The sequence below is a fragment of the Lepisosteus platostomus genome, chromosome 10 (genome assembly GCF_059453375.1).
Source record: "Lepisosteus platostomus isolate fLepPlt1 chromosome 10, fLepPlt1.hap1, whole genome shotgun sequence".
NCBI lineage: Eukaryota > Metazoa > Chordata > Actinopteri > Semionotiformes > Lepisosteidae > Lepisosteus > Lepisosteus platostomus.
This window is the reverse complement of record NC_142620.1, coordinates 42,528,280-42,556,124: the sequence shown is the minus strand read 5'-3', so window position 1 is coordinate 42,556,124 and position 27,845 is coordinate 42,528,280. Positions and strand designations below refer to the sequence as shown.

At 37.0% G+C, this 27,845-nt stretch overlaps 1 protein-coding gene across 26 annotated transcripts in view; it reads left to right on the top strand.

The window, feature by feature from the left end:
- The window catches only part of klhl13 (kelch-like family member 13), a 121,139-nt gene that overhangs the window by 50,436 nt on the left and 42,858 nt on the right, over positions 1 to 27,845 (top strand). The window contains exons 1-2 of one of the 26 annotated variants that reach the window (XM_088649059.1): positions 17,516 to 18,137; positions 18,683 to 18,795. The exons of 21 other annotated variants lie outside the window; for them this stretch is intronic. In XM_088649059.1, the coding sequence (XP_088505185.1) occupies positions 18,698 to 18,795 (98 nt within the window). In that variant the 5' untranslated portion in view covers positions 17,516 to 18,137; positions 18,683 to 18,697. Of the gene's footprint in view, positions 1 to 17,515; positions 18,138 to 18,193; positions 18,796 to 27,845 lie in introns of those variants that run through there. 4 more of the 26 variants (XM_088649066.1, XM_088649068.1, XM_088649057.1 and 1 more) reach the window with 4 other exon arrangements.

Below are 27,845 nucleotides of genomic sequence, written 5' to 3'. Positions count from 1 at the left end.
GTATATTTGCCGTAACAGCTACATGCAGTCAATAGTTTGAGTATTTATGCTCGGTTACGTCACAATACTGTGAATTTGTTGCTTGTTTACTCTTTGACTGTTTCTGTTAGATCAATGTGAAAGATGTCAGTTTTGTTGTTGCTGCAGCAGAAATGGATTCTTATAATTCTTTATTAATTATAAAGGTATACAAGTTTTTGGACTGGCCTACTTTTCCACTTCCTCATTTCTTATTTCTGCATATAAATCATATGTTTCTTCAGGGGCATTGTCTATTCCAGTATAAACTGTCTTTTGGCACATTAAATGAACTCAAATGCTCTGTAAGAAAAACCTTTGAATAGTTACGTTTTCAGATACCAGTTACTGTAAATTCAGATCTTCCCCTTAAGTTCTTGAGTTCTGCTGACACATGGCACAAACGTAGGCATCTGTGAAAGGTACTAAAACATTTCTCACAAAACCTGAATTCGTGGTTTTGTGTTTCTTAATGGGTAGAAACAATACCATTGCTAATGGGAAAAAGTGGTTTGGATAGTTTAAGAATTAAGCTTCTTAAAAACAAACGCCTTTTATTCCTCGAGTTATTCAGGAATCAGGGTGAATCTCCGAGATACGGAAGAGGAAAATCTCTTTCATGTAGTGTTTTTCCAGCTCCAATCTAAAAGAAAAATTGTTACTGACATTTTTTAAAAATTATTTAAAAAATAATTAATTTTGTTGAAATTGTTGAAGTTTCTCAAGGAACATGCTGCATTATATCTTAAAATCACTAATAATACATGGGGGAACAAAAAATGAATGTGGGTATCAAGAATGTGCTGCATCATGTTTCTTTGTAGTTGCTGAACAGGAGGGAAGAGAACTGGTAGATATAAACGCATGTAACAGCTTGATAGGGAAACAAGTGTGCAATTTCTTGTTTGGTTGTAGAGAGCACAGATGGTGGAGTGAGTCACAGACCATGGGCTTCAGATACTGAAAAAGAATTCTAATGCTTTTAGATAATGGTGAAACAGTGTAGTGTGAATTATGACATCTGGCTAGTAGTGTCATAATGTAACAAGACTTCATGCTTCTTATGTTCATATAAAAGAAGTTAGGTATCCACTACTGTATATAACATGGCAACTGTACTACTAGGGCACAGGCAGTGCTATTTGTAAAGAAGATAGTGTAGTTCCACAGAAAATCTAACTTGAACAGACCTCTTGGGTGGGGTGGATTTATAGATGGGTCTTTGTGACCATTAATCTGTAGGCCTTGACTCTACAAGCTACTTAACAGAGTCTGCAATCATAATTCTTCAGGGGTCTTTTCATTCCAGGCTGTAGGTGGTTAGAAACGCCATAAAAAAGAAACAAAGGCTTTCAGACCCTACTGAAATTGTTGCACTGGCACCCCTATATAGAAGTCCCTGATGTTTTTTGAGATCTCAAAGTGTTCAGTTTGTTGTCTATAAGCGATGAATACATAAACGTTTTTAAAAATTGTGTCCCTAGAGATAGGTCTGCTGAAATTTTGTGCATGAACCAGCTCTTTTCATGCATCTGTGGTCTTTCACACCTCGTGATGTCTAACAGATCCTGGTTTATTATTAAAATTTTGCAGAACAATTGGAATATTTTCCAGGTCAACTGGGGGACTTTTTCTGTCTGTACAGGTTTAACATATTGAGTTATTTTGTTTAGTTATTTTAGGTATGAAAGTCACTTTAGGGTTTTAGCTTCCTTTGTTGAACAGATTACTTCCAGAGCTGCTTTTCTTTGAACTTTAGCAATTTATAGAGAATACTGCCTTCAAAGATGATGAAGTGGTCTTTTTCTGTCAATCAATAAGTTTCTTCCCACCTGATTATTTTTGCACTTCTGTTTTATTACAGAGCACAATACCCTTACAATTCTTACAAGATCTAGACAGTACCACTCAGCCCCTATATGAATGAAACCTATATGAGTATAGATCCCCTGTATCAGTAAAACAAAGCTTTATCTAAGATCTGGATTTCACTGTACTGTACATGGTATGTGCAATTTATGAGTTTTTAGAATAGTTCCTCTTTTTACCAGTAGGTGGCACTTTTTTATCTGTTTAATCACCAGGCCAGGTTGCTTGTTGGTTTGTTTACTTTGTTTAGATGCTGTACAAAAGCACATTTCAGTCTAAGGGAAAAAATGCTTAAATTATAAATATTGACAACAGTGTGTATATTGGTGTTCAGGAGAGTAAAGGTTATAGATTGCTCCTGATCAATAGATTTGCAGTATTTTCTGTGCTTTTGCGTGGGGGTGGAAAGATGTGAAAGGAAGAAAGAATGGTGGAAATGGAGATCTTGGGAGATACCAACTAAGATGTGGTTTGTGTTATCAGCATTGATTTTCATGAGACATGTATTTTTAGATTAGACATTTATTAATCATCCATGGCAGGACTAGATGCTAATCCTTTGTCAGTACTACCATTCATGCTGCATAAATAGATCCTTCAGACCAGAAGGGTAGTGCTCGGTCTCCTGGCTCTCTCGGATGCATTTATCAGTTTGTTGATAAGCTAATTGCTATGGTCCTGAAATTCAGAATATCAAGATTGCTGTGTTTACAATTAAAAGGCATAACTTCTTCCAGAGATCGAACACTTACACTGCTGCCCAAATTATAAGAATGTGGGTGACAAGATCATTTTGCTGTTCTTTGAAACAGTCATCTGTGCCCACTTATTTGCGAGGATCATTAGAAAAACAGGCTTAATCCCACTATATCATACAAGACACACTACATGGGACTAGGCATTAGGTTATAAGTGGATGATGTTGGTTTGGCCCTATGTGCATCTGTGTCTACAGCTAAGGGGCTGGTTGAAGACTGCAAGGGAAATGTGTTCTGTGCTTTCTGGGTATGGAGATCACGATTACTATTTTAACCTGTTCTGGTTTGAGACTGTCATAATGTTCAACTCTCATTAGCATAACGCATCTTATTTATGCCCCCAGATAATAGCACAGCACCCTCTCCCTGTGTCTTTTGAGCAGATGTATATTTTGAGTTAAAAATGCAAAATATGCCTATTTATCTTCTGTTTAAGACTTGAGTACACCGCAGTTCTATCCTGATTATAAAGAAGTATTCATTTGAAAAGAGCTTACTATAATGCAAGTATGCCCCTGGGAGCATGTGAGTAGGAGGAATTGATGAAATTGTCCCCTGTTTGTGTGTGCAAGTCCAACAACAGTCTAAACTAGGCTGTCATCTTTCAATGTTGATTTCTGTCCACTCTGCCTGCCTTTAAAACAGAAATTAGAATTTCTGACTTGTATGGATATCTGGAGCTAGTTACCTAGTGCCGTTACTGTTACATAAAACCTCGATTCTTTTCCGAAATGGCTAAATCAAATCCTCAAATGCTGCCCTCCACTCATTTTTCAGTTGCTTTCTTATTGTCCTTTTTTCATGTCCACTAGTCCACTAAATAACAAGACCTGTTATTTCACATCTATTCATTGAAGAAAACTTTCATTGAAAGAAAGATGTCGCCACTGTGAACTATTAATTTCGTAAAATGAAGACATCAAGTCAGGAGGGACACATTGAGTACTCTTGGAAAATAATAGCTGGGAGGGTTAATTACAGTTTGCAAAAAGTGGATTTAAAATTGCATTTGGCATTTACACTCAGGAATGTTCATTTTGTAAAGATGAAATAATCATTCATGTTTTCTATGTTTTAGTGAAAGGTGGTTCAGTGGAAGCAATTTAAGCAATTCCTCAGCACAAGAGACATTTAAATGCCAAACTGATTTGGATTGGGAGGAAGGTTTGAAAACTGGTGGTCTTACATATAGGACACTGATTGCAGGATGGAGGTCTAAACTCTGGTCCTCAAATGTTCTGAGTTTTGTTCCAACTAAAACGTTTTGGTTTATAAATTTAATAATTAAATTGCTTCTTAAATTTAAAACATTTAATAGTTCTCAATTTTTATTTTATAATTTATATCAAACATGATTTGGGATGTACTGTTATACATTTTGAAGTCAGTGTTATGTTTCTGGTATAAGGAATACTGCTCACTGTAAAGTAACACCTTGTATGGTCTTATAAGAAGGATGGTCAGTTACATACAGAGACCTGTCTTATGTTTTGCACTGCATTATTATTTCCCTGATTGAATTATCCATCCAACAATCTAGTATAAAACATGTCATATTTAATTTAGTGTTATTACTATTAAGGTATATGCTTCTACTGTGTTCAGGATATCTTCTAAGCTTTTTGAACTGTGCATTGGACATGGAGAAGTATTTTTCTCTCAACCCATACAAATCTGTTAATATTACAAAAAGTACCAAATAATGAAATTGTGTGGAAACGTTCCTGGATTGTGTTTACATTTATTATACAGATATCCATCCATCAATTTTCTAACCTGAGCTGGAGCCTATCCCTGTGAGCAACGGGTACCAGGTGGGATACACCCTGGATGGGCTGCCAGCCCATTGCAGGGAACACACTCACACCAGGGCCAGTTTTTCCAGAAGTTAATTATCCTACCAATATTTTTTGGACTGGAGGAGGAAACCTGAGCACCTGGGGGGGAACCCAGTTGAACATGGAAAGCACATACAAACTCTAAGCAGATAGCACCCCATGTCTGGAATTGAACCCAGCAATGCAGCGATGCTACAGTAACTGCACCACTCTGCCATCCTGTTATACAGATATATACAATTGAATTAAAGCATGTAAACTTCAGACTGGTAGAGCAGTGGTTCTTTCTTGCATATTTATTTTATTTGGTTTGTAATCCATTTCAATAACGCAAAACACTTTTATGGACCCCTATATGCCATGTACTAATGGGAAGTATTTGTATTAAGCAAGTTGCTGCTTTCTACAAAGGCGATTAAAGGTTTAATTTTGCAGTTCAGTAGCAGCATTGTTCAATAGTGTTTGTGACAAGCTGAATGTGAGACCTTGGGAATTAAAGTGCCTTAGTTCATTAACGCTTTGCACCTCAAACATTCAGTGGCACAGAAGGAACTTGTTTTTGCAACTAAACTTACAAACATGTGTTTTAGTTTTCTCACACTATTGGAAACTTAAAATTTGGCATAGGGTCAAACAGATTACAGGTAGAAAATCTTACCAGGGGACAACTTTAACAGCCTTCATTGCTTCAGAAAAGATTGTATTAGAAATTGCTTTTTAGTTTGAACAAATGAAGGTGTTCATTTCAGTATATCAGTGTTGTATTGACAGAGTATGCACTCATTTTAATTCTTTAGTTCCACTTTCTTGCTGTGGTATTTTATACACTCAAAAAATTAACTACACATTTTAGAAGTAATAGAAGTGATCTATTACAGCAAATTGCAAACGGAGATTATTATATTCTGTGAAGTAATGTTGTGTTCAAACAATTTAGCAGTAACTAAATTTTTCAGAAATTGCACTAAGCAGTAACAACTCAGTAATTCTTCGTAACATCGAATTAACATCATTGCCTTAAATGTCTAATTAAAGACCAGTGATGTTCTTTACAGTATACCCCCTTCTACAGTGGTAGAATTTTACTTAACTGTTGTAGGACAATACCATTCTATTAATAAATGGCTACAATGTTCACTCTCCAACAGTAAAATCTGAGTACTTAATTTTCAGTATGCGTTTCATTTTATTTTAGAACGATCCATTGGTTTATTATACTGGAAAGCATGCGGTAATCGGCATTTATATTTCTGAGTTTTGCACATTGAGCAGCTTTCATGATGTTCTCGTTTCCACACAAGAACCCTTTAGAAAACTGATAGGTTTCACACAAGAACTCCAAGATCATCTTTATTCTGCTGCCGACTGTAGACTGGTAATCTTGTGACTTAACCCCCTATTGGCTGAACCTCACCCTTTGATAATAGATTGACCTTGTACCAGATTGTTAGAGTAAAGTTTTAAAGAATGCTAATAGGACTGAGAAAATGCTTGTATACAGTAGCTTTCTAGCCTTACTAATGCGATTCATGTAGTGCCACAGTATGGTCTTAAAAGCTATAGAAAATGTTGCATTTTGGACACAATTTACATTTGTGAGAGATGGAAATATCCCGTAGTTTTGTAACAAAAAGATTAAATATGGCAATTTAAAGAAGGTATTTCTAGAGTGAATGAAAATCTTTAGCCTAAATAATTTCAACCAAATTTCTTTTCAGGAAGTGTCTGTTTATGAGTAATGAATTTAAGATCCAGCACCACAGCAGTCCTTTTCCAGTTTTACAAGTAGCAGGTTCTTGTACAGATTGTGCTGAACAAGCAGTATAAACAGTACATATATTATGCAGAAATCCTGAAATGTTTGACTGCTCTGCAATAGGAGTTAGCCTTTCCAAAGGTTTACAACTAAGACAACTAGTTTGATAGTTTTCCATCAGATAAATGGGCATAATGCACACTGTGCTTTCCAGTAAGAAAAAGATCTTTGGTTTTGACGGCTGCAAAGAAAAAAGTAGATTAGTGTCATGTGCATTTTTGGAAAATCCTCCAACAGGTTAGAAGTCCGAAGTCATCATGCTACTTGCGATAGTTACTGTATAGCTAACAGGTTTGGCCATGTACAGTACCTAGTTGCACTTAATTCAAACGTCTATATGTAATTTGGCTGTTTATAGCTGGATTCACAGCCCAGATTAGCCGTCCTCCTAAAGTTGTTTACCAGAAGAAAGATTAAGTATCCCGAGATTAGTGCTAATGGGGGCGGAGGTAATCACTGATTGGGGTATTAACATTTTTTTAATTAAGTAAAATCTGTCATTTTTGATTTGATGAAAACCTCAAGGTGCTTAATAAGGACCACAGATGAACAGTGCAGCACTTTTTTAATCCCCCCCTGTGTGAAGCTGTTCCTTCCCACTTACTTGCCTCAGCAGTTATTGGATTTTGTCTTTGATTCTTAAATCTGCTCAGTCATGCTTGAGGTGGCCTGTGAACTGGGCCCTGTCATGATGATGGGTCGGTTCAAGGACAAAGCATGTGGTCTTGGTGGCCTGATTTATTGTTAGACCGTTTAAACTCTTGTACTGCTTACTTGCCAAAGAATGTCAATTCAAATTTGAAGAGGTACAGGTTTGAGATGATCCATAAATACCTCAGAGAGATTTAAGTGTTAGTTTCTGCTGTATTGTCGTTGGTAGGAGAGGTAGTCTTTGGAGAGGTGCTAGTGTAGCACTTCCATACATTTACAGTTTCAGGTTGGAGGATTCTGAGTGTTGCCTGTGTTTACAGGATGGCTCTTTTAGCGATGAATTTCTGCTTCCATACTGGGAGCTTTTAAGATGACGGATCAGGATGGAGAAGAGCTGATGTGGGAGGTCAGCGAACATGCTCTTCTCTCTTTGTGTTTCGTCAGATGAATGATTGCCTAGTGACAGAACAACAGACAGGGGGTGAGGGGACCAGGGTTTTTCATTCTCCATAGAATGACTTTGCTCTGTTATACAGGGAAGGTAATGAGCCTCCCATTGCCTGTCAGTTGGATTCAGTTTTGGATTTGCTGGTCATACTGCGGTCTCTTGCTCCGATTGCACTGAAGAAGCTGACTTGATTAAGTATTCTTACAGCTGCACAGGCATCTGTCAGGTTTCAAAAAAATCTTATTCACATTCTGTGTTTTAAATGAATCTATTACCAATTTCTAGAGTGAATGGGTTTCTATAATCTCAGAGGAAATCCAGCTGCTAAGTGTATCTTAACTGTAAGTAGCTTTATAAACAATGGCATATTTTTAAATTAAATGGAGGCGGAAAGAGATTATATGCGTACTCTGCAGTTATAAGATTAATTTGCCTAATAATCGATAACACATGAATGCATTATTCTAAGAGTGCATAATACATTTTGAGTTAAAACCACTTCTTACAATAAATGCAAACTGAACATGTTAGAAAAACAAAGTTGTTTTGCAACATGTTACCTGTTGCATGAAGCTTTGATTATCTGATTAAACTGGGATTCAGATACCATGGAAGTATTTTCGTGAAAATGGGAAAGAATCTGGATGTCGAGGATAAGCTTACACTCTGTGAAACTTCTTTTTAGATGCAAAAAGTACAGACATTACAATTGTTGCTATTTGCAGTTCGATAGCTACCCAGTAGCTCATTTTAAAAACTAAAGTGAACCGAAAGGGGTTGCTTGCTGGAAAGCTAACCTGTCTGCATGTAATATTGATTTAAACTCGTGTGAGAAACATGTGCCTTGGGGCATATTTCTGTATATGTGATGTATAGCCTCACGACTGCACTTCCTATGTTATGCTTATGTTATATTTAAGAGGCTATTCTATAGCTTTATTAGATCATTATTTTTTATTACCATGCAAAATAGTTTATTTCAAGAAATGTATATGTTTTGCAAGGAGCATGTGTCCCCGGACATCAGCATGGTGGTGCAGGGGTTGTCATTTGTGCCTCGTGTCTCTGGGACCCTGGGTTCAGTTCCAGACTTGGTGTGATACCAGTCTAAAACGACTCTGGTAGGTCAATCAGCTTCTGAGAAAATTGACCCTAGTTTAAAATCCCACTGTTTTCTCGAAAGGAGTAGAGGTGTTACCCTGGCGTCCTGGCCAAATTTCCCATTGGCCTTTACCAATCATGGCCTCCTTATTTTCCCCATCTGTGAATTGGCTTCATCACTCAGTTTGTGTCTGTGTGAGCCCTCCGATGGACTGGTGTCCCATCCAGGATGTACCCGGTGTTGCGCCCGTGGCTTCCCGGGATAGGCTCTGGCTACCCTGCGAGCCCAGATTGGAAGAAGCAGTTAGAAAATAGATGGGTGGGATGAAGATGCCCACACGGTATGTTCAGCAGCATTCACTAGCTGCACCACCGTTAGCTGACCATGCAGAGCATTTACCATCTGGTTCCATACAAGTCATTAATAAACAATATTGTTTTGTTAATGCCTGTTAATGTAGGCAAAATACATGACCAAATACGTCACAAGAACAGCAGTACAAGACGAACAAAGAAAGGGTTAAGAAAAGATAATTCCAGTCAAAAATATGATAGCTTGTGTGAAATGTATGTTGGGAATCAAGAGAAGTATTACTGTATTGGGATATTAAATGTTATTGGTGTCATTTTGATTAATTCATCATTCATGATTGACCAAGACTTTGTTACCTAATCACCACATGAAAATTACCTTATTAGTGACAGGGAGAAGGATAGGAAATGAACGGATTTAATCTGTTGAGTGTCTAAAGTGATAAAAACAAGAAAAAAAGCACAGCAATGTAAATGTCCTGTTTGTCAAGAGAATATTTGCAGGTTATTAGTTGCCAGGCTGGGCTAAGTCAGCTTCCTGTTGCTCACTATGTAGTGTGGACACTGCCAGAAATTTCACGGTGTTCCAACAGTGCATAGTCTATCCCCGATTGTGGCATCTTAGGTTTGGAGAGCTGTGAACAGGCGCATGCTCGTCTAGGCACTACGAATGGGACAGAATCCCACATGACAATGTGTGTAACCGGGTGCAAACTGTGTCACATGTACAGCTTCTAGTGTTTCCAACAGCAGCCCCATAAACATGTTAGCCTCATGCTGATCAGCCCTGTTTATGACGGCTCTTAATTAGCGTAATGAATTACATGTGTTAAGTGTTCGATGTCAGTGCACCTGCTACTAAAAGATTTGTGTTATGAAGTCGTTGTCCTACTGATAACTTTGTGAGTGTGTTACATTTAGATTTCTTGACCATGTGACCTGGGTTTTTAAATCACAGTTCATACGGTAGCCTTCAGGCATTTCTTTAGGTAAGAAATTAGGAAGTGATTATACAATTATAATCTAATTATGTTGAGTTTATGGGCACAAATTAATAAACTGAAGCAATTAAAGAAAAGTGCAAAAATTAAAAATGGATGCATGAACTACATTATTTCAATGAATGCAAGAGTATTCACCTAATGTACTGTACAGAGATGGAGTATCGTTTTTTGCAAAACCTGTAAATTATCAGTGGAGTACACTTAAAAGATGATGACAGATGTTTGAACCAAAACCAGAAAAGGCAGAGCTGTATACTAGTGAGTGGGTGTCCACTGAAAAAACAACACAATGGAAAAGAAAGTTTGCACCCTCATGTTCTAATTAATTCTTTGACAGAGACATTGATCTAATGTTCTTCTGGAAAAAACAACCATTCCAAGATATGTGCACTTTTCAACATACATGTAATAAACAATAGGGCATTTCCTACAGCAAGTCACCAGAGAAAGGAATACTTACTGTAGACTTGTTTGTTTTCAGCAAAGGTACTGTTGATATACACATTTTCATAATGATAATTTGAATTGATTGTTTCATTGTCTGTGATACTATTGATTTAAATGTATGCATGTTAAAATGTCATTAGTCTTGTATATCTGTATTAATTTACTTGCTTCTGTGCATAAATTGTAGCAATTAAATTAACTAATTGAGATGATTAAGGTACAGTGTACTGCAGTGGGCTGATACTACTTGAAGAAGTGACTCTGAATGAGGCTGTCTCAACCTCTTGGTACTGGTGGACTGAAAAGGTTAGAAAATTAGGCAAGAAAGTCGTCATCATCCCTTATTGAAAATGATGTTTTATTTTGAAGCTCAGTAAACATACCTGATAAAAATAATAAAGGGTGTATCCATGGGGTTAAATCGTATAATTCTTTTTTTGGTTTAAATGTAATACTTTATGTTCACATGTCAAACTAAAGGGGATTAAATTGGAGTTACAGAATGTAAGCCATGTTTGAAATATGCAGAAGATTACATTTTTTGTATATGTGGGTCCAAAAAACAAACAGATTAAACATTGAGGTGGAGTGAGAACTGCAAGCAAGAAAGACTGAGTCATGATTCATTTCACAAGTGATGTTGCTAAATTACTTGAAATGCACCTAGTAATGTAACTCATCATAGAAAGCACAAGTAGGGATATAATGCTTATTCAATATATAAAGGTTCATTACTGATTACTTTCTTTAGACAGCCTTCTTTTTTCTTCAGTTTTACATCACGATCACGCTTTTGTGTAATAATGGAGTGGTATTGCTTTCTATTACCAAATGTGCTGTTTTTCTTGGGTGGTGACATACAGTAGCTGCTTATAGTCTGCAAACACAAAACAGTGTACTGCTACAGTATGCATTCTGTAGGCCAGTGAACTTCTGAAGCATTAAGAAGCATTTGTCTAAGATTAGTTAAACAGGGCTTCTCTTGTTTAACAACTGGAAAGGAAATTTCAAAACATTTTGTGTGTTGTTTTCAGCATTTATGAGATTAGCTACAAATTGGGAATGCACTGCGCTTTAACTGTAATAAGTGGTCATTTTATGGCAATTTCCCAATTTTCTTTCAGCATGCACTTTTAAAAGATTCATGTACTGTACACATTTCAGTGTAATAATAAGTGCTTTTTCTTACTTTTCCCCAGATGATATAATGTTATTCTGCCCTATAAAAATGGCATTCTAAAGTGCACTGTTAAATGATTTAGAAATGTAAACATGTTATTTCAGAGGTAAACCACTGGTGTTTCCTTATAGGACCAAACTTCATTATTTAATGTGACCTCTTGTGTAGATTGCAGTCAATCTAATTAGCATTTTAGCATTTTAAAATAAACAGAAAAGCAGCAGAGTAGTGATCAGTACTCATAGCAAGATGGGCTATAATATTTTTCATTCATTTCATAATATTATTCATTCTAATGTTTGCTTAAAATTTTAGGACAAAAAATATTCTAGAAACAAGTAATAGGTTTATTTCATGCTGAAAAGAGGAGAAAGAAAACACAAGAAAACAGAAAGCTCCACAGCTAAAACGTTGTGTTTTCTTTCTTCTCTTTTCAGCATGGAATAAACCTATTACTTGTTCCTAGAATATTTTTCGTCCCCTATAATGTTTTCTTAAAATTTGAATGAATGGTGTTTTAGCCTTTTCAGGAAAAGAAAGCAACTGTAGTCTATGAAATGACAGGCTCATGATTTCCTTGATAATTTTTTTAATTTTAAAATTATTTCAAATTATTTTGGTATATTGATATGTAAATTATGTAATATTACATTATATAAATACACAGTATGGCTTTCAGAAAAAAATAATAAATACAGTACTTTAAATGTAGCTATGTTTGAAGTTTCATATTTCTCTTCTCATTATTATTCATATGTCATTTATCAATAAGCTCTGCTTCTTACAATAAGTGTTTAATAATACAATTAGGCTCATTAGAATTAACGTCATTTGTGTCCGTATCCTTACCGAGTGGTAATAGAATTACATCGCCCTGTAGTGAATGAGGACCTTTGAATTTCAATGCTAGAGAAATACAATAATGTTTAGTGCTTTTTATTTGTATTGTGAATTATTCATTTGAAATGCATTGTGCTTGTGCAAATGGAAACTGGGATGACAAAAATGCTTTGAACCTGTCAAAAGTTTACCATAAATAGTATTGGTGTACAAGATGACAAAATTCAGAGATTTCTGCCTGGTGCAGTTTCTTTTAATTCAAAACACATTCTGCTCTGCAGTGCTTGTTGTTTGAAAATATCATTTTGAGGAAAGGAGAATGTGGTTGAAGAGCAAAAAATCTGTCATTCCAAAAAAAAGGACTGACTGGTCACCATTGATATATTGAGAGCAGAAGGTGTGAAGGACGCAGGCTTGGGTTTTTCTTCAAGATCAGCTGCACATGAACTGGGTGTCAACTGGAGTGTGATTTACATGTCAGGGGTGTAACGTGCCAACAGGAATAAAGCCCACAGTGACCGCCTGTGAACAGGACACACATTGTCATTCTCAGGGGTGGAAATACTTCTCATTTCAGGGCCAAGAGGAATGCAGTTGCAATGTACTAAACTTAGGAGTATAATTAATGTATGTCTTACTGTGTAAAACACGAGTTTAGCTGAAATGTGAAGTAAATCCGCATTATCAGAGTCATGCAGTAAATACTCAAAGGAGTCTCTTTATTGCAGTCATTATCATTCTCTTCCCTTTGTTTTATACAGCGACCAGTACTTAAGATGCATTATAATTTCACAAAGAAATTTAAGAAAACCCAATGTTCAGCATTTTCTGCCTATGTACTTAATAGTGTTCTCAGTGGGAGACAGTGACATTGTATGTGTGTGCAAAGCAAATACAGCAGCCAGATTCTCCTGTGGGATAAAGCACTGCAGTGAAATTATATTACTGTTATAAAAGCCTTATTTGATGTGATGTATTGATGTGCTATAAAAATGCGCAGTGATTAATGGTACAAGTATTTAGCTTTTTCTTTTTTAATAGAAGATGTATTGAATTGGAATTACTGCTAAACCACTACATCTTTTTCCTAAATAAATCATGGATCTAAATTACAGAGCACGTCTAAAAATAGCAGAGTGACAGGAGAAGTGTAAATGAGGAAAACAGTCTGCAGGAAGCACCTGCCAGAGGCCATCACCACTCCACGTAGCTGCTGGCCACAATGCCTGCCCATTTCTCTAGGTGTTTACCTAGAAACTGCCTGTGGCATGACGCTGAAAAGGATCTTCCATGACTTTTCTATCCCACTCTTTCATCCCTCTAAAGCTTTGTTGCTTTAATCTAATTTCTCAGTATTAATTATCTTTGTCTCACCTACTGTGCACATGAATTGCAGTCTCATCCTGTACAATTTAAAGAGTTTTCCTTACATTCTTATGTTGAAAAATGTCAAAATATCCATGAGATTTTAATGCTTTAGTAAACATTGTACGTGTCTTATACCAGTGGCATTGAAAATCAATCCATGTAGAATATGTGATATAAATGCATGCTCTGTCTATACAAACAGCGGAACTTTATACAGTGTTTAAATTGTCCTTACAATTTAATACAACAGAATGTTTGTCTGGGAGGTCCAGAATTTGAATTAAATTGAATTCACGTCAGAGAAAAATGTACCTTAGAAAAAGGTTAGTACTCCAAATTCCAGTTTAATTTACTTGGCAGGAAAAGGCAGAGAAGCTGGCTGTTGTCTTAAATGGTGCAGTGAATACCCAGAGAAACAGTCACTGTTACGGTCTCCCTGTGATAGCGGGGAAGCTCCCAGTACTCAAAAGTAATGGGCCGATGACAGCTTGGCGTTCGTTGGCTGCATTTTTATGCCTGGTGTTTTTTTTTTATTTTCTTATTCTGTCTATATTGTCTGTTTCAAAGGGATTTGCATTAGAGCTCTTCACACTTATATTCTGTGTGACATACGCCAGATGGGGGAATGCCTGATTCTGGCGGTACCAGAATTCTGGCTGATTCTATCTGGTACTCTAGGATAAGAACAATAAATACCTGCATAAAGAAGGCAAATGGGAAATATATTAAATCAGAATTCCAGATAAGCACTGTTTGCTCCGGTTCGAAGGCTTTCTCCAGATATCTCTTTGATTGGAAATCACTGGTCCCAGCAGATCGTTTTTTAGGATGGTAGTGCTCCCTTTATTCATCTGTAGGGAGAACCCAATACATTCTCCCTTCATCTTCAGAGAAAATCCTTTTAGCTGCTTGCACATCGTCTATATTGCTTTCAATAATCCCTCAAATACAACAGGACAGAGTGGAGATCTATTTTGCTTTAGTTTTTCACAGCTCAAGTGTGAAAGATTGTTTGGAATTCAATTGGTTCTTTCTTAGTGTACAGCACCTATTCGAAGCAGTGCAAGTGATAGATTGTAGAGATCTCAAAGGGTTTTAACATTGAAGGCATTTTTATTTGAGCTCTTTGAACCAATTATTCACAGATTATAGAACATTTCTAAAAATGTCTTGAAATCGTCATAATACGTTACATGGTACATTTGGATGTACAGTAAGTGTAACATGTCTGATGACTTTATCAGCAAATGGAGTATTAATTTGAACGAGAACTAAAAAAGCACAGCATTCCCATTCCACACACACTGTTAGCTCAAAGATAAGAGTTCACTGAAAGTGTGGACATGCTGTGATAATGAGCCATCCGAGAGCTTATTTTTGTAGAAACAGGTATAAAAATGATAGATGAAGGAGCTTTTACAGTGGAATTTTGATAAGAACTCTATCGACCGAGGAAACTAATCGCTCACAAAAGATCAAAGAGTTGTTGTCTGTGCCCCAGAGTATATACAATAGAATTTCCCAACCCTAAACCTTTGTCAGATTTTAAGTACAGCAAATCCCCTTTCCTTCCTCCAATGAGCACATAGAGTCCTGGTATGTTTTAAGCATCCTTAATCTGTTTTGAATAAATTATACTATTCATATTCATTGTAGGTTTTTTTACTGTTGAATTATATACATACCAAAGCACTTATTGAAATACAGTATATAAAGCACTATTTTGAAGGATATATATTGTTCCCTTTTTAATTTAGAACAAATAACAAACAAGCTGCACAGTCCACAACTCTCTGCACATGTGAAGTTGGACACTTACAACGTCTCCATTTATGTGCATCTTTGTGTACTTGCATTGGTCTAATGTACAGTGTTTTAGAAAATGAGAAGATTGCACTCGCTTGTTTTAAAAGAATGGCCTGAGCTGATTAAAAGACGTTAAGAGGTGAATCTTTTCACTCCTGAGCAAAGAAGACTGTACCAGACTTGAATAAGGCCTTCAAAATCCTTAAGGGCAATGATAAAGCTACCCTTTTAGTAGTACAATTTGAAGGGCACAAATGAAAACTAAGGGAAAGTGTATTTAAGACTGAGAACAGGAGGTGCTTCTTTACACAAACAGTTGTGGGAGTATAGAGCACGCTTACCATGCCATATTGCCAAAGAAGATACTCTGGTTTCTTGTAAGAAATGGCTGGATGAGATCCTCAGATTTCTTGGCTTTTCATAATCAAATGAATGAGATGGGCTTTAATTTTTATATACCCGAAGAAGTTTCCACTGCCAAAATTTTTATTTTATTTTATTTTCAGCATGGAATAGACCTTTTTGTTGTATATTATGACTCAAGGTTTTTATTTTAAAACAACAGTGACCCATTTGGAAAAATATATTTTAATTAAGCTTTCTAATTAGCTAACGGGTTGCCCTTTAAATGTCCAAATACATCCAAACGTGCTGCTGTACCGGCTTTTCAGGCTGATATTTCAAATCAGTGACAAAGAAGGAGCAGTCAATTTTTTTCTCAGCTTCATAGAAGCCTATTTCAAAAGTTGAATAATGGGAAATTAAAAAAAGCAACATTAGTTGTCTAATTTATGGGTCCTGTAACTCCAGTCATAAATATCTGATTGTGAATGGATGGATGTCGTCTTTAGGGAAAAGGATGGTTCTTCAGACACCACAAAATCAGTGGTATTCTTTTGTGTGTAGAATGCAATTGATGAAAAGCAAGTTGACTCTTCTTTCTCCATTGCTCCCTTAATCTTTGCAAACCTTGTGCTCTATTTCCCTTTTGTATTGGAGAAGCAGGTCACAGACATCTTCCAATCTATAATTGGAAGGTTTTTTTTTCTTTTCATAATAACATTAAGGTTCCCAGTAGGTGCTATAAGAGATTAAGGGATTGGTTTATTAAACTGGGTCCACACCTTTGGGACTGTGGTTTTAATGCACCCTGACAATTGTTCTTCTTTGACAGCAGTTAAAAATGAGTTAGACTGGGTGCTGCGATTCACCTTGTTGGTCTGGTTTAAAAAAGGTTGATCCATGTCTGCTGCTGAGGTAGCTTAATATACCAAATCATTAGTGTCATAAAGGGAGTTTTTTTTCTTGGCATAGAACTGTGTAATGGCGATAGGGCTTTGTTCTATGTATGAGGTAGAACAATGGCTTTACTGTCTTTGTGGATGGTTCCTTTACAGCTATTGAACATGTGTATATCAAAGCAGTGACACTCATGTAAAACACTTGCCTTGATTGGCGTCATAATGTATTACATGCTACCAACTAGAGTATGAGTGTGGTGAAAATAGATGTTATTTGACGTTTCTATGCATAGGATTAATGAAGAAGAATGAGTATCTTTGCTTATTTTGCATTTTTCTTTGCTGCTGATATTTTTGTGCTGGCTATTGTGAATTAGTCATCACCATCATTTCATTGTGTCTGTATTTCTTTGCAAAGCTAAAAAAAAGGTTTTGAAATGTATAAGGATTTACACAGGTGCAAAAATTTCCTCCGTCATAATTTGGAATCCAAGGACAGGAAAAATTCTTTGATTAAAATGTACTTACTGAATCTGAAGAGGTCAGATCAGTTTGCTTCACCTCAGATTAACAGTGGTGTGGAAACCACAGTCTAAATAACGACTTGGTTCCATTCCTGATGTTACGGCTTCCAGCTTTTTTACTTACACGGTGTGGAGCAGAATACCTTAATGAACCAGCTGGACTGATAAAAAAAAAATGGAATGAAGACCTAGAGCAGCACATCATTAGCTGTGCGGTAAACCGAGGGTGTCAGTCTTCAGAAGCCCCTCATTGTCAGTAGGGTGGCTTTCTCCGTGCGCGTGTCAGCTGGTGTCGTCTCTGTCCGCCGGGTCCATGAGGGTCTGCCCTGACCGGCTGCCACACCGCCTTCTCCTGCCTGGACACGGAACTGACTTGTGAGCTCTCGGAGGGGCTTTTCAATTAAGACTCGCATCCCTCCGCGGGCTTTTCTTTGCCAGCAGGCTGCTGCATGCTTTCCTGCTGCAGGAAGACAGACAGAGAGAGAGAGAGGGAGAGGGAGATAGCTGGGGATTGCTGCAGCTTGTTGTAAAATGCATGAGGAGTTGCTTAACAACATGCTTGGAGAAGGAACTAGGGAACTAAAATTCTGAGAGAAAAAAAATACAGATTCAATGAGAAACCTTAAAACTACGAGAAGCAGCATGCAGGAAATTGCATCATTTCAGACTTTTTGACATTTGGCTCAGTGCACTTTGGATGGGATGGACTGTAATTGTGGAAATGAGCTGCTTTCCATAATGGCACTAATGTTTTGTTTGGATGGAGCTTGAGCGAAAGGGAAGCGGGCTGCCGAAATTTCAAGTCTTGATCTCTTATTAGCTTGTGGCCCAAGGCTATGCTGAGATTAATATCCCATTTCTATTGTTGTAGCTCAAAAGAAGAATGTTCAGAGGATGGCAAGTGTATTCTGACTAGGTACGTCTGAATCGTATAAATCACACGCTCCCTTTGTGATGTTTGTGAGTTCTATTTTTTTTATCTCAATGTACTTAGTAGTGGCTTTCTCATTTGCCGGAGTTGATGCATCTTTTTTTCTTCCTAGATTCTGAAGAATGACCTCCCAGTTTAGGTTTAACAATGGTTGTTTGCTTTTTCCCTTTATGCAGCCTTTGCTCTGTGTAGTAAACAAAGCTGCATTGTGCTGTCTCTCTGTTCAGTGCAGTCCTTTTTTTTTTTCCCTTAACACGTACTGCAGTCAACGCTCCTTTAACAAGGTGGCACTATTGTTGAGCTAGTCAGATAGAATCATCATACCGCTTTAGGGGACAGAACGGGGTTTTTAAAAGGAGATGCCTCACAGCTCTATTTTGCCAAACAGGCAGAGTGGAAACATTGGCTTAAGAGCATTGGCAGAATCATTAGCTTGCCTTTAGCTGCAGCAGTCATCAGTTCGAGCGCAGTGTGGGATGGAAGTCCTAGCTGGAAGTCTGTTATGGAAACGCTCTTTGCTGTTATTGTAGCACTGTGGTGACAACATGCCATTGAAATGGAAAAGCGGTTCTCCTGCTAGCTGGAAATTCCCAGTTCCTGTGCTTAAAACATCTAGGTCATCTCCACTCTCACCAGCATACATGTAAGTAAAAAAAATAAAATAATTTAAAGCATGTTATGGTGGAGTGCTTTTTTTTGTTTTTGTTTGCAGTAAATCTGTAGCATGGTCATGTACCTTCTGTAGTCAGTGAGTGTTTGTATCTCGTCTGATGCACCGCAAATCCAACTAAAACAGTGTTCTGCAAATGTTAGGAACTGTAGCACAGTGTTTCCGTTTTGTGAGTGCTGTTTCAGACGATTCTCTTGACTGGATTATCTGGTTGATTGATTAAAATGCTTGTCTTGCTATACATTAAATTAGAACTAGCCTTTTGTTAGGGGCAATACTTGCATCCCAGTTAAAACGGTATTCTGATATACGGTTATTATTGAGGGAAGGCTGGTAGAAGCCTCCCCTCACCCTCTTCTCTCTGTGTCGGAGCTGTCCATTCAACATTTGTAGATCCTATTAGAATCTGGTGGTATGAGGGGAAATAGATTGCCTCAACCTTGGAAGCTCAAGTGGTATGCTTGTATGAGAGGGAAGAAAAAAATTCTTCCCATGGAGCACCGATTGCTTTAAGTCATGCAAATCCTTTTTTAAGATGTGTTTAAGCAATAGAGGTCCGTGTGGAATTGTTTTTTTTTTTAAAGAAAACGCCTACTGCAGTTAGTCCTTGCAGCTTATTGTGCATTAGAACACTTTAAGCTGAACAAAAACTCTGATTGTAGTCTAACTGTTCTGACATGCTAAGAGTTCTAAAGTATTGATTTATATTTTAAGCACAAATTAGCAAATGGAAGATGGAAGTGATTGTATTTCTTAATTATGACCCTTTAACGGCAGACGTGATAAAAAATGAGTCTTGTTGATTCAGAAGTGCTGAAGTGGTTTAAATATGTTAAACTGCAGCAGTCAGTGTGTCAGTGCCAATTTAATTCTTGGCGAACATTTGATCTTTTTTTACCTTTTGCTGCATTAATCTTTTTTTGGATTTTACTTTAAAAATATATTTTAGTATATATAACAAGAAGTAAAATATAATTAACTCTCATACATGAGGGATTTTTCTTAATCTTTGCAATACTAAGAAACAGTTATAAAATTACTCAGATTTTCAATTAGAATTTATTTTACAGAATTTGTTTTTGTTCAGTCCTGCATTTATTTTAAAAACATTTTAACAGTGGCCTAGAAAACTAACAATGAAGCCATAATTTCCTTATGTTCCTGTGTTTGTCAGAAGCTTTCCTCCGAAAAAAAAAAATTGTACAAGCCCTTCTCTAAATTTTGCTTTAATGTACTGTACTGCTGTAGCATTTGATACTGGTTACTTTTTTGTCGGATTGTAGGTTTGTTAGTGTCGATTGCCAGTGTTTGTTTGCATGGTAAGTGAAACTTACCACATTTTTTTTTTCCTCTGTAGGAACAGATTTCTCTCTTGATTTGGCTAGATCAGTATGGCTCTTCTTTTGTTCTTTCTCCAACAAGTTCATCTTCAGATCTGTTCATAAACTGCAGAGAAAAAAAAACAAACTTTCATTTTATTCATCTGGGACATAGTTATCTGTCGATATTAAAATGACAGATTCTAGTACAAGGAATTGTGAATGTGCACCTTGGTCAGTATTGCAGAGTTAAGCAGCTTCTGTTGCCAAATACATCTCACAATCGTGTCTAAATATAACTGCCACCAGTGGTGGTATAACAGTACCAGAGATTTAGCACATAACAAAACATGAATGTTAAAATATGTTGCCCAAGAGAGCAGCAAAATGACTGAGGTTCACAACTGAAGTTATTGTTGCCATTGGTATGTACTGGCTAGCCAGCTTTCTTACAGGTAATTCTCGGCATGACATTATTGATGGCACTTTTATTTTACTTTTAGATTAAGTTCCAAAAGTAAAAAATTCTACAACGCTTTGAAAATCATACCCATTCTTAATTTGGTTTACATTTTAAGCAACCCCAAAGGACGAAAGTAAGAGAATTACATCGATAAAAATCTTGTAAGAGCTACCCTAAATCACTCAATTTTTTTAACTGTATCATAGCACCTTTTGAATTGCTGCATTTGTAATATCAGTTCAGCTATATTTCTAGACAGTGGGATGTAATTATTGTGTAATTCATTGTTGTTCTGGACAGGTCAGATGAGATGTAAGTAGGGTCTTTAAACAACTCGATCCTAGCGTCTCTCTCCTCACCAAGATCACTTCTGATGTCTTAGTTGCAGCTTCAGTGTTCAGGTTTCAGAGTTTGGAGGCTCATTGTGGTTCATTATAGTTTCTTTACCGTATCTGACTAAAGCAGTGCTTTAAAAAATGGAAGTCTCAAGACTGCTTGTTTTTATTATTTAGTCATCACTGTTTCACTAAATTGAAACCGGTAATATGTGCTTCTGGCATTGAGGCAAAAAGTTTTCTGTGTGAGGGTCAATTACTCACAGTTTATTTGATGTGACTTCATCAGATTAGTGTTTCATAGTTCATTCTTTACACCCTATTAACATTTTTATTTCACGTTGGATTTTGAAACGCACTTTATTGCTTGCTGCTGTTCCAGTGAGTATGTGAATGCTAGGTAGGATTAAATACAGCCTAAGAATTTCAGAATGTCAGAACCTAATGTCGTATATAAATAACTTCCTGTTGTTCTTGGAGATGAAATGCATTGAGTACTGATTGCTTATAATTCTTGCTTTGGATGACTTTTACTACATATCTAAAGAGCAGAAAAAAGATGATCATCGTTATGATGGTATTACAGTTGTAGAGAATAGGGATACATTCGCTTTGAATGAAAGTATGTTTATAGCTGTTTCACACTGCAGTTATAGCTCTCTGAAATCTGTAAATGGGTTCAGTGTAACCCTGAGTTTGAGAGTGGTATACTGTCATAATCCAAGTGTCCACAGTGTCTTTCAAAGTGTCCATTTTGTTTTTCAGTTGGATTTATATTGCTGCCACTGCGTTAATCAGCTTGTCAGTATGCTTTTATTATAGATCTAGTATATGATGTTTTATTAGATTGCAATGTATCCTGTCCAATAAATACAGATTTTTGCTTTTTCAATGGTATACATAAGTATTCTGTGTATTCTAATCAATTTCTGTTCACTCCGTTAAGTTTTTAAAGTCCATATACACTTGTATATTATCAAGACTGTCTCAAAAGATTTGTACAGTGCCTGTGGAGCTATACTTCCAATTGCCTTTGTTTTTATACTGTGCATCAGTGATTTAGCAGTGTCATCTGTATTCACACATTTGAATTTAAATGTATTTACAGATTAAAGTAACTCAGTTTACAATAGAAAATAAGGCATCAGTTTCTCACAGGGGTTATAACCTGCTGGTGATCTGAACCTTGCAATAGATGCGGTCATTAACTGACATTGGTATATAATCAATGTGTGTGCACTGTGGGATAATTTATTAAGGGAAATAAAAGTAAACTTTTCTTCTTTTTGTGTGTTTGAGCGTTTTCTATTTTTCATTATCTTGTGTCGGCAGTGCCAGAGTGCTTCATCTGTCCTGAAAGGAAAACAGACTGAGAAAAAAGGGAGCTGCAGGAATAAGCAGAATTGACAGCTGGCAGTGAGACTGTACTTTTCTGTGTTGCTGGGCATGTTAAAAGTGATCTACTGATCTCACTTGATCGGTAGAAATGCAATGAAGTACTGTCTGGATTTCAGGCTCTGAAATTCAACAGTGTAAATGGATGATTAGTTCATCTACATTTCAAGACTGCGAAGAAATCCTTCTTGCTAAATTGAGCAGATTTGCAAAAATGACTGCACTCGTTTGTTTTTCTTTGTGGCGTTTATTCTGCAACTTAACTGGATATTTCAGTTTTTAAGTTGAATTTTTGATTTTATCTCTACCACAAAAACTGTGAGCCTTTGCACCTGTTTTTTATTTGCAGACCCAAGTTTATTGTACATGTGAGTAAAGACAAAGGAAATATTTTTACGTCACTCATTTTTTTTAGTTTTCCTTGTGACAGATTTATTCACACCAGATTTGTGACAGTGTTAGCCTTGGTTGGTGTGTGCCCTCAAAATAGCACGGGAGTAAGTAGGATGAGCAATGCATACCTAAAAATCTACAAAGCTGGGTCTGCTGCATCTTTCTCCTACTGTAACATCACAGCATGAAAGGAGAGCTAAGGCATAGGAAGGTACAGTAAATTTGACGCAGTTCTCTTCAATGATGTAGCAAGCTCACTGGGACCTGCAGGTGTCACTGTTTCACATCATCTCAGGAAATCTTAGCTGCCTTAAATACCTACTGCCCCCTAAGGCATCTTGTTCAGGTCAGGCTAGTGATATAACCCAGCAACCCCGAGGTGCCTGAGCCCAGTCTTCAAGTTGCAAAATCTCCATACCTACCAAGTGAATTCCTACTTACCGAAATAGCTGCTGTTGATCTAATGCACCACACTGCTGAAGCTTGCACAGAACCGCAATCAGAAAACTTCAGTATTAACAGAAAGTACATATTAAATTGCCTGGAGCATGTGTGTCCTTAAACCAAGTTCTCCTGGTTGCTCTTGCACTTTGCGGTTCAAAAATTGAAGTTTATGTTGCTCAGCAAGTGCAGTCAACCTCACTTTCTGGAAGCAAATGTAGGAGGGCAAGGAGTTCAATAGCTTTAATGAAACTGCCTGCTTTCTTCCTTTCTAGGCAAGTAGTCACTGGTGTGGATGAAGTCCTCAGAGCCAGCATCACTCTATTGTGATGTTAATCATTGTGGAACATCAAAGAGCTAGTACCTATTCTTTTTATTCATGATAATAAAAGTCTAATCCTAAAAGGCATCTTTTAAAGCCCTAGCAGTCAAGTGTAAAAGTAAATTCAGGATCTCCTTTGTCACACATTTGTGTCTGTATCATTTTGTCTCATGGTTTTATACTTCAAGCATAAATGAGCAGAAACTGAAGTATTCTATTCTACTTAAGTGTAATAGCATAGTGAGTGCGACAACGAAGTAACATTAACTGCCAAATGATGACAGAGGGAGACAGCATTTAGACTCTGCTTTAATTTTATTCATAGAGCTGCCATCTTAAAGTGCCGCGGAATGAATTGTTGGAAATTGACATTCAGGAGTTAAAAGGTTCTCTTCATGTGCTTATTTTTAAAGCAGCAAAGTTTTACCTTGTGTCTTATATAGTATGTGCCATCTTTGGTACACAAAGGTTCTGAATATATAAGACCAAAAAAAAACAGTAAAATCTTACATAATAAGAGTACAGATCCTATTGTATGATTTTCTAACTGGTCTCAAGGAAATTGTTCTTTGACCTGTTTTTTTTTCTTCTGGAATATCAAGTTTTGTGTGATGTGCAGACATTTTCAAAACATGGATATTGTTGAATGAAATTTCAAGACATTTATTGATACAATAATGTCTAAACCTGCTTTGATCCACCTATTATTACTTGTTCTTGGTAAGTCTTGTGATAGCATATCCTTGACAGAGCACTAGTCCAATGCAGGGAGCTTGTGAATGAACACACGCAGTCTCACACACAATTTAGCGACACCAGTTTATCTAGCTGGTGTGTCTTTGGAAGATGGGAGAAAAGCATATGGATAGAAGCTGAATGTGAGAGATCCTTGCTGTAACACAGATGCCACTAACCACCATGCCACTGTCCCAAAACTAGACTCCATATGATTCATTTGCAAACCTGGTTTTGATTGTGGCTAAGAGGGAAAAAACATACTCTCTGCCTAACATTGTAAAACTCAAAATAAAATGTATTAAGTCAAAAATGTTGGATGTGGTTTCTTAAAATCCTTTTCTTATTGGATGTCAGCGAAAGGAGGAGGATACTAAGGACTTCAAAGAGTGTAGCTTTAGTAAAGAGGTCTGGCCGTTATATATGCCAGTAGCCATCTTACCCTGCAACTCACAACTGGCAACCCACTAAAGCTTAGCAGGTATGAACCTGGATGGGAGACCTTCTGGGGAGAACTACGGTTGCTGTTGGAAGAGGTGTTAGTGGGGCCAGTAGAGGGCACTCATCCTGCAGCCTGTGTAGGTCCTAATGCCCCAGTATAGTGACGGGGACACAACATTGTAAAAAGGCGCCTTCCTTCGGATGAGACATAAAACCGATGTCCTGATTCTCTGTGGTGGTTAAAAATCTCAGGGTGTTTCCCGAAAAGAGTAGGGGTCTTGGTGTCCTGGCCAAATTTCCCATTGGCCTTTGCCAGTCATGGCCTCTTAATAATCCCCATCTATAAACTGGCTCCATCGCTCTGTTCTCCTCCCCACTGATAGCTGATATGTGGTTGGCGTACTATGGGTGTTGTCGCATCTTCCAGGTGGGGCTGCACATTGGTGGAGTAGGAGCGGAGACCCCATTACCTGTAAAGGGCTTTGGGTGAATTGTCCAGAAAAGCGCTATACATGTGTAAGGAATTAATAATAATAATAATAATAATAATAATAATAATATTTGCATATCATTCTGTGGGGTCTTTAGTACTTTTCAACTGCAGTCAGTTGTGAATACAGTTCACAGCACTTTCCGATTCCCCTCCTCCATTGCAACAGGGTGGGGAAACAAGAAAGCCTCAAAGAAAGTGTTGTGGAAGAGCAGGTCAGTGAATGTTCTGCTAAACTAAATTTGTTTTGTCTTGTGTTTTTGATGTGGAAGTGCTGCAGGAAGTATGGGTAACCTATCCCTCCTTTGAAGTTTTTTCAGAAGAATTCTGCTGTGAATGTCAGCAATCCTTGTACGGTTTATATCTAATCTGTTGAAACTTAGATGGCCGTTTTTAAGTGGGAATCTGAATCCTTCCAGTTTGTGACTTGAAGATACTCTTCTAAGCTATTCTGTGCATTTCTTTTATTTTGAAGAAGTTGTCTCCCTCACTACATTGTAGTGTTTTCTACCTTTTGCCAAAACCTTTTGTATTTCTACCTCTAACTGCTGTTTGCTGTTCTGTTTTGTAGCACTTGTTTGTTTATTGTTGGCTTCTGAAATGTTAGAGTTTTTTCTATTTTTATCAAGGCTGAATCCTTTCTTTACTGTTCCTTTCTCCTGCTCTTGAATAAAAATCGGTTTGAATTCAATCACAACACATTAGGAATCTATACGACTGGCATCAGCCAAGATGTTATTTCACAGCGGGTAAACACCTGATGGGCTAACGGCTCTCCTCTGAGAATTTACTATGCAAATATTGATTACACACAGGGATTTTCAGACAGAACAGTTTTGAAAATGCTATCACTAAGCTTTGTTCTTTCGATTTAATAAAGCAAACTGCATTTTAGATTGAAACAATTCTTAAGCCGTTAATATTCGTTGTTACCACATTGATTAGTATTGAGGGCATTTCATTAGCTGAGCCCTTTTAATCAAAAAGGCACCAGTGTGAACCAGTTATTAGGGTTCTAGGTTTATACCCAGAACACAATGCTGTTGTAAAATTGAACAAGATACAGTACTTGCAAATGTATTTTGGTTGCAGATGTAATTTACTTTGTATATAAGCGTCATCAAAATAAATTGGTATTAACTATTTTTAGTCAAAGAAGTGAACTTCCTTTTGGGGTCAAAAGCAGCATTAGTTTTCTAGATTGCTACAGTATGCATGTTTGACAGGATGTTTTTTAAAATGCCCATGCACTGCTATGATGACCTTCATGCTCACAGCATCTTGTTGCTGTCATCCTGAGAACCTGTTTTGTACTGCTTTTTGCAAATTATTGCACAGTTGTGCAGTTTTTCCTTGGCTTTAATATATCTTATATATATATAGCAAATGTTAAGCAACATTGATTTGATAATGATAATGTTGCTTTATTAGCCCTATACAATTTCTTGCATTAGGAATTCGTCTTTTCGCATAGGCACAAATCCTTAGCCACAGAGCCACCGCTCCACGAGAAACATGGTATGAAAATATAAGTCATTCTTTAAAGCAGTATTTTAAGTATGTCAGTCGTAATGCAGTTTAGACATGGGTTTGACATAGCTTATACATGTTAATGACAGCAAAAAAGATGCAGTGTTCATGGCTTGTTTTTCCTTTGTACCGAAACGCATTAACCACCTGGGAAGTGTTGTAATCAGCATATTTCCATGTTCCTGACACCATGGAACTTTGTGTATGTCGTTTTTTCTTCTTACCATGTTTATTTGCTTCTTTACCATTCCAAGACATGTGCCTGTCCATTAGTAGAAGAATCCTGCAGCTTAAGTAGCATGAACCTTTGTCAAAAATACTAATTGGATCAGTCCATAGGGGGTCTTAACTAATTAACTTCTGTAATGTATCTAATTTAAGACAGAACTACAGTTTGTGCATGTTTCAAATCTCTTTAACAATCAACTTTTTAAAAAAAAAACCTTAGTTTACAGTCATACTGGGATAGAGTAAACATAAACTGGGTTTTAATTGCCTTCATTTGTTTTTGGCAGTAGAAGGCCACAGTTACAGGTGCGTCAGAGCATGAACTTTAATCATAAGCTCTGCCGGCACACATACCCCTTCTGCATCATAAAATATTGCTGCTGCATGTTATTTCTAAATTGACCAACAGCTTTCTTGTGTGAAAAATTCATGTTTGTTTTTCATTAAGAAATGCACTTTGCTAAACATGCCTCCCTGTGGAAAAAAAAAGGTTACTGAGATGAAAATTTAGTAACCGTGTCTGATGATGCTGTAGCACTGCCACATGCCTGGTGTAATTCTAGCAGATGTCATTTACCAGTGACCGAAGCTCTTCATGTCAGGGTTCAGTAGACAGCAATCTGTCAGATGGAATCAGGTTAGAAACCTTAATACAGCAAGATGCAAAGCATCAAGTGGATCGGGGGAAAAAAAACTGCTTAAACAATTTATGGCAAAACCTGTGTTTTCCAAATAAAGATGTCCAGCTTTTGATGAAACACCCCTCGCTGAATTGCGATTGCATGTTTGCATCTTTAAGCAGTTCTTTCATTTGCCATTTTTATCTAAAGATTTCTGTGTATTGCTTACTGTCTCTTGTTCTTTAAGCACAATCTCGGAAAGCACAGAAAATGCTTTAAACATCTGTTTCTGATTTTGTAGCTATTGCTAT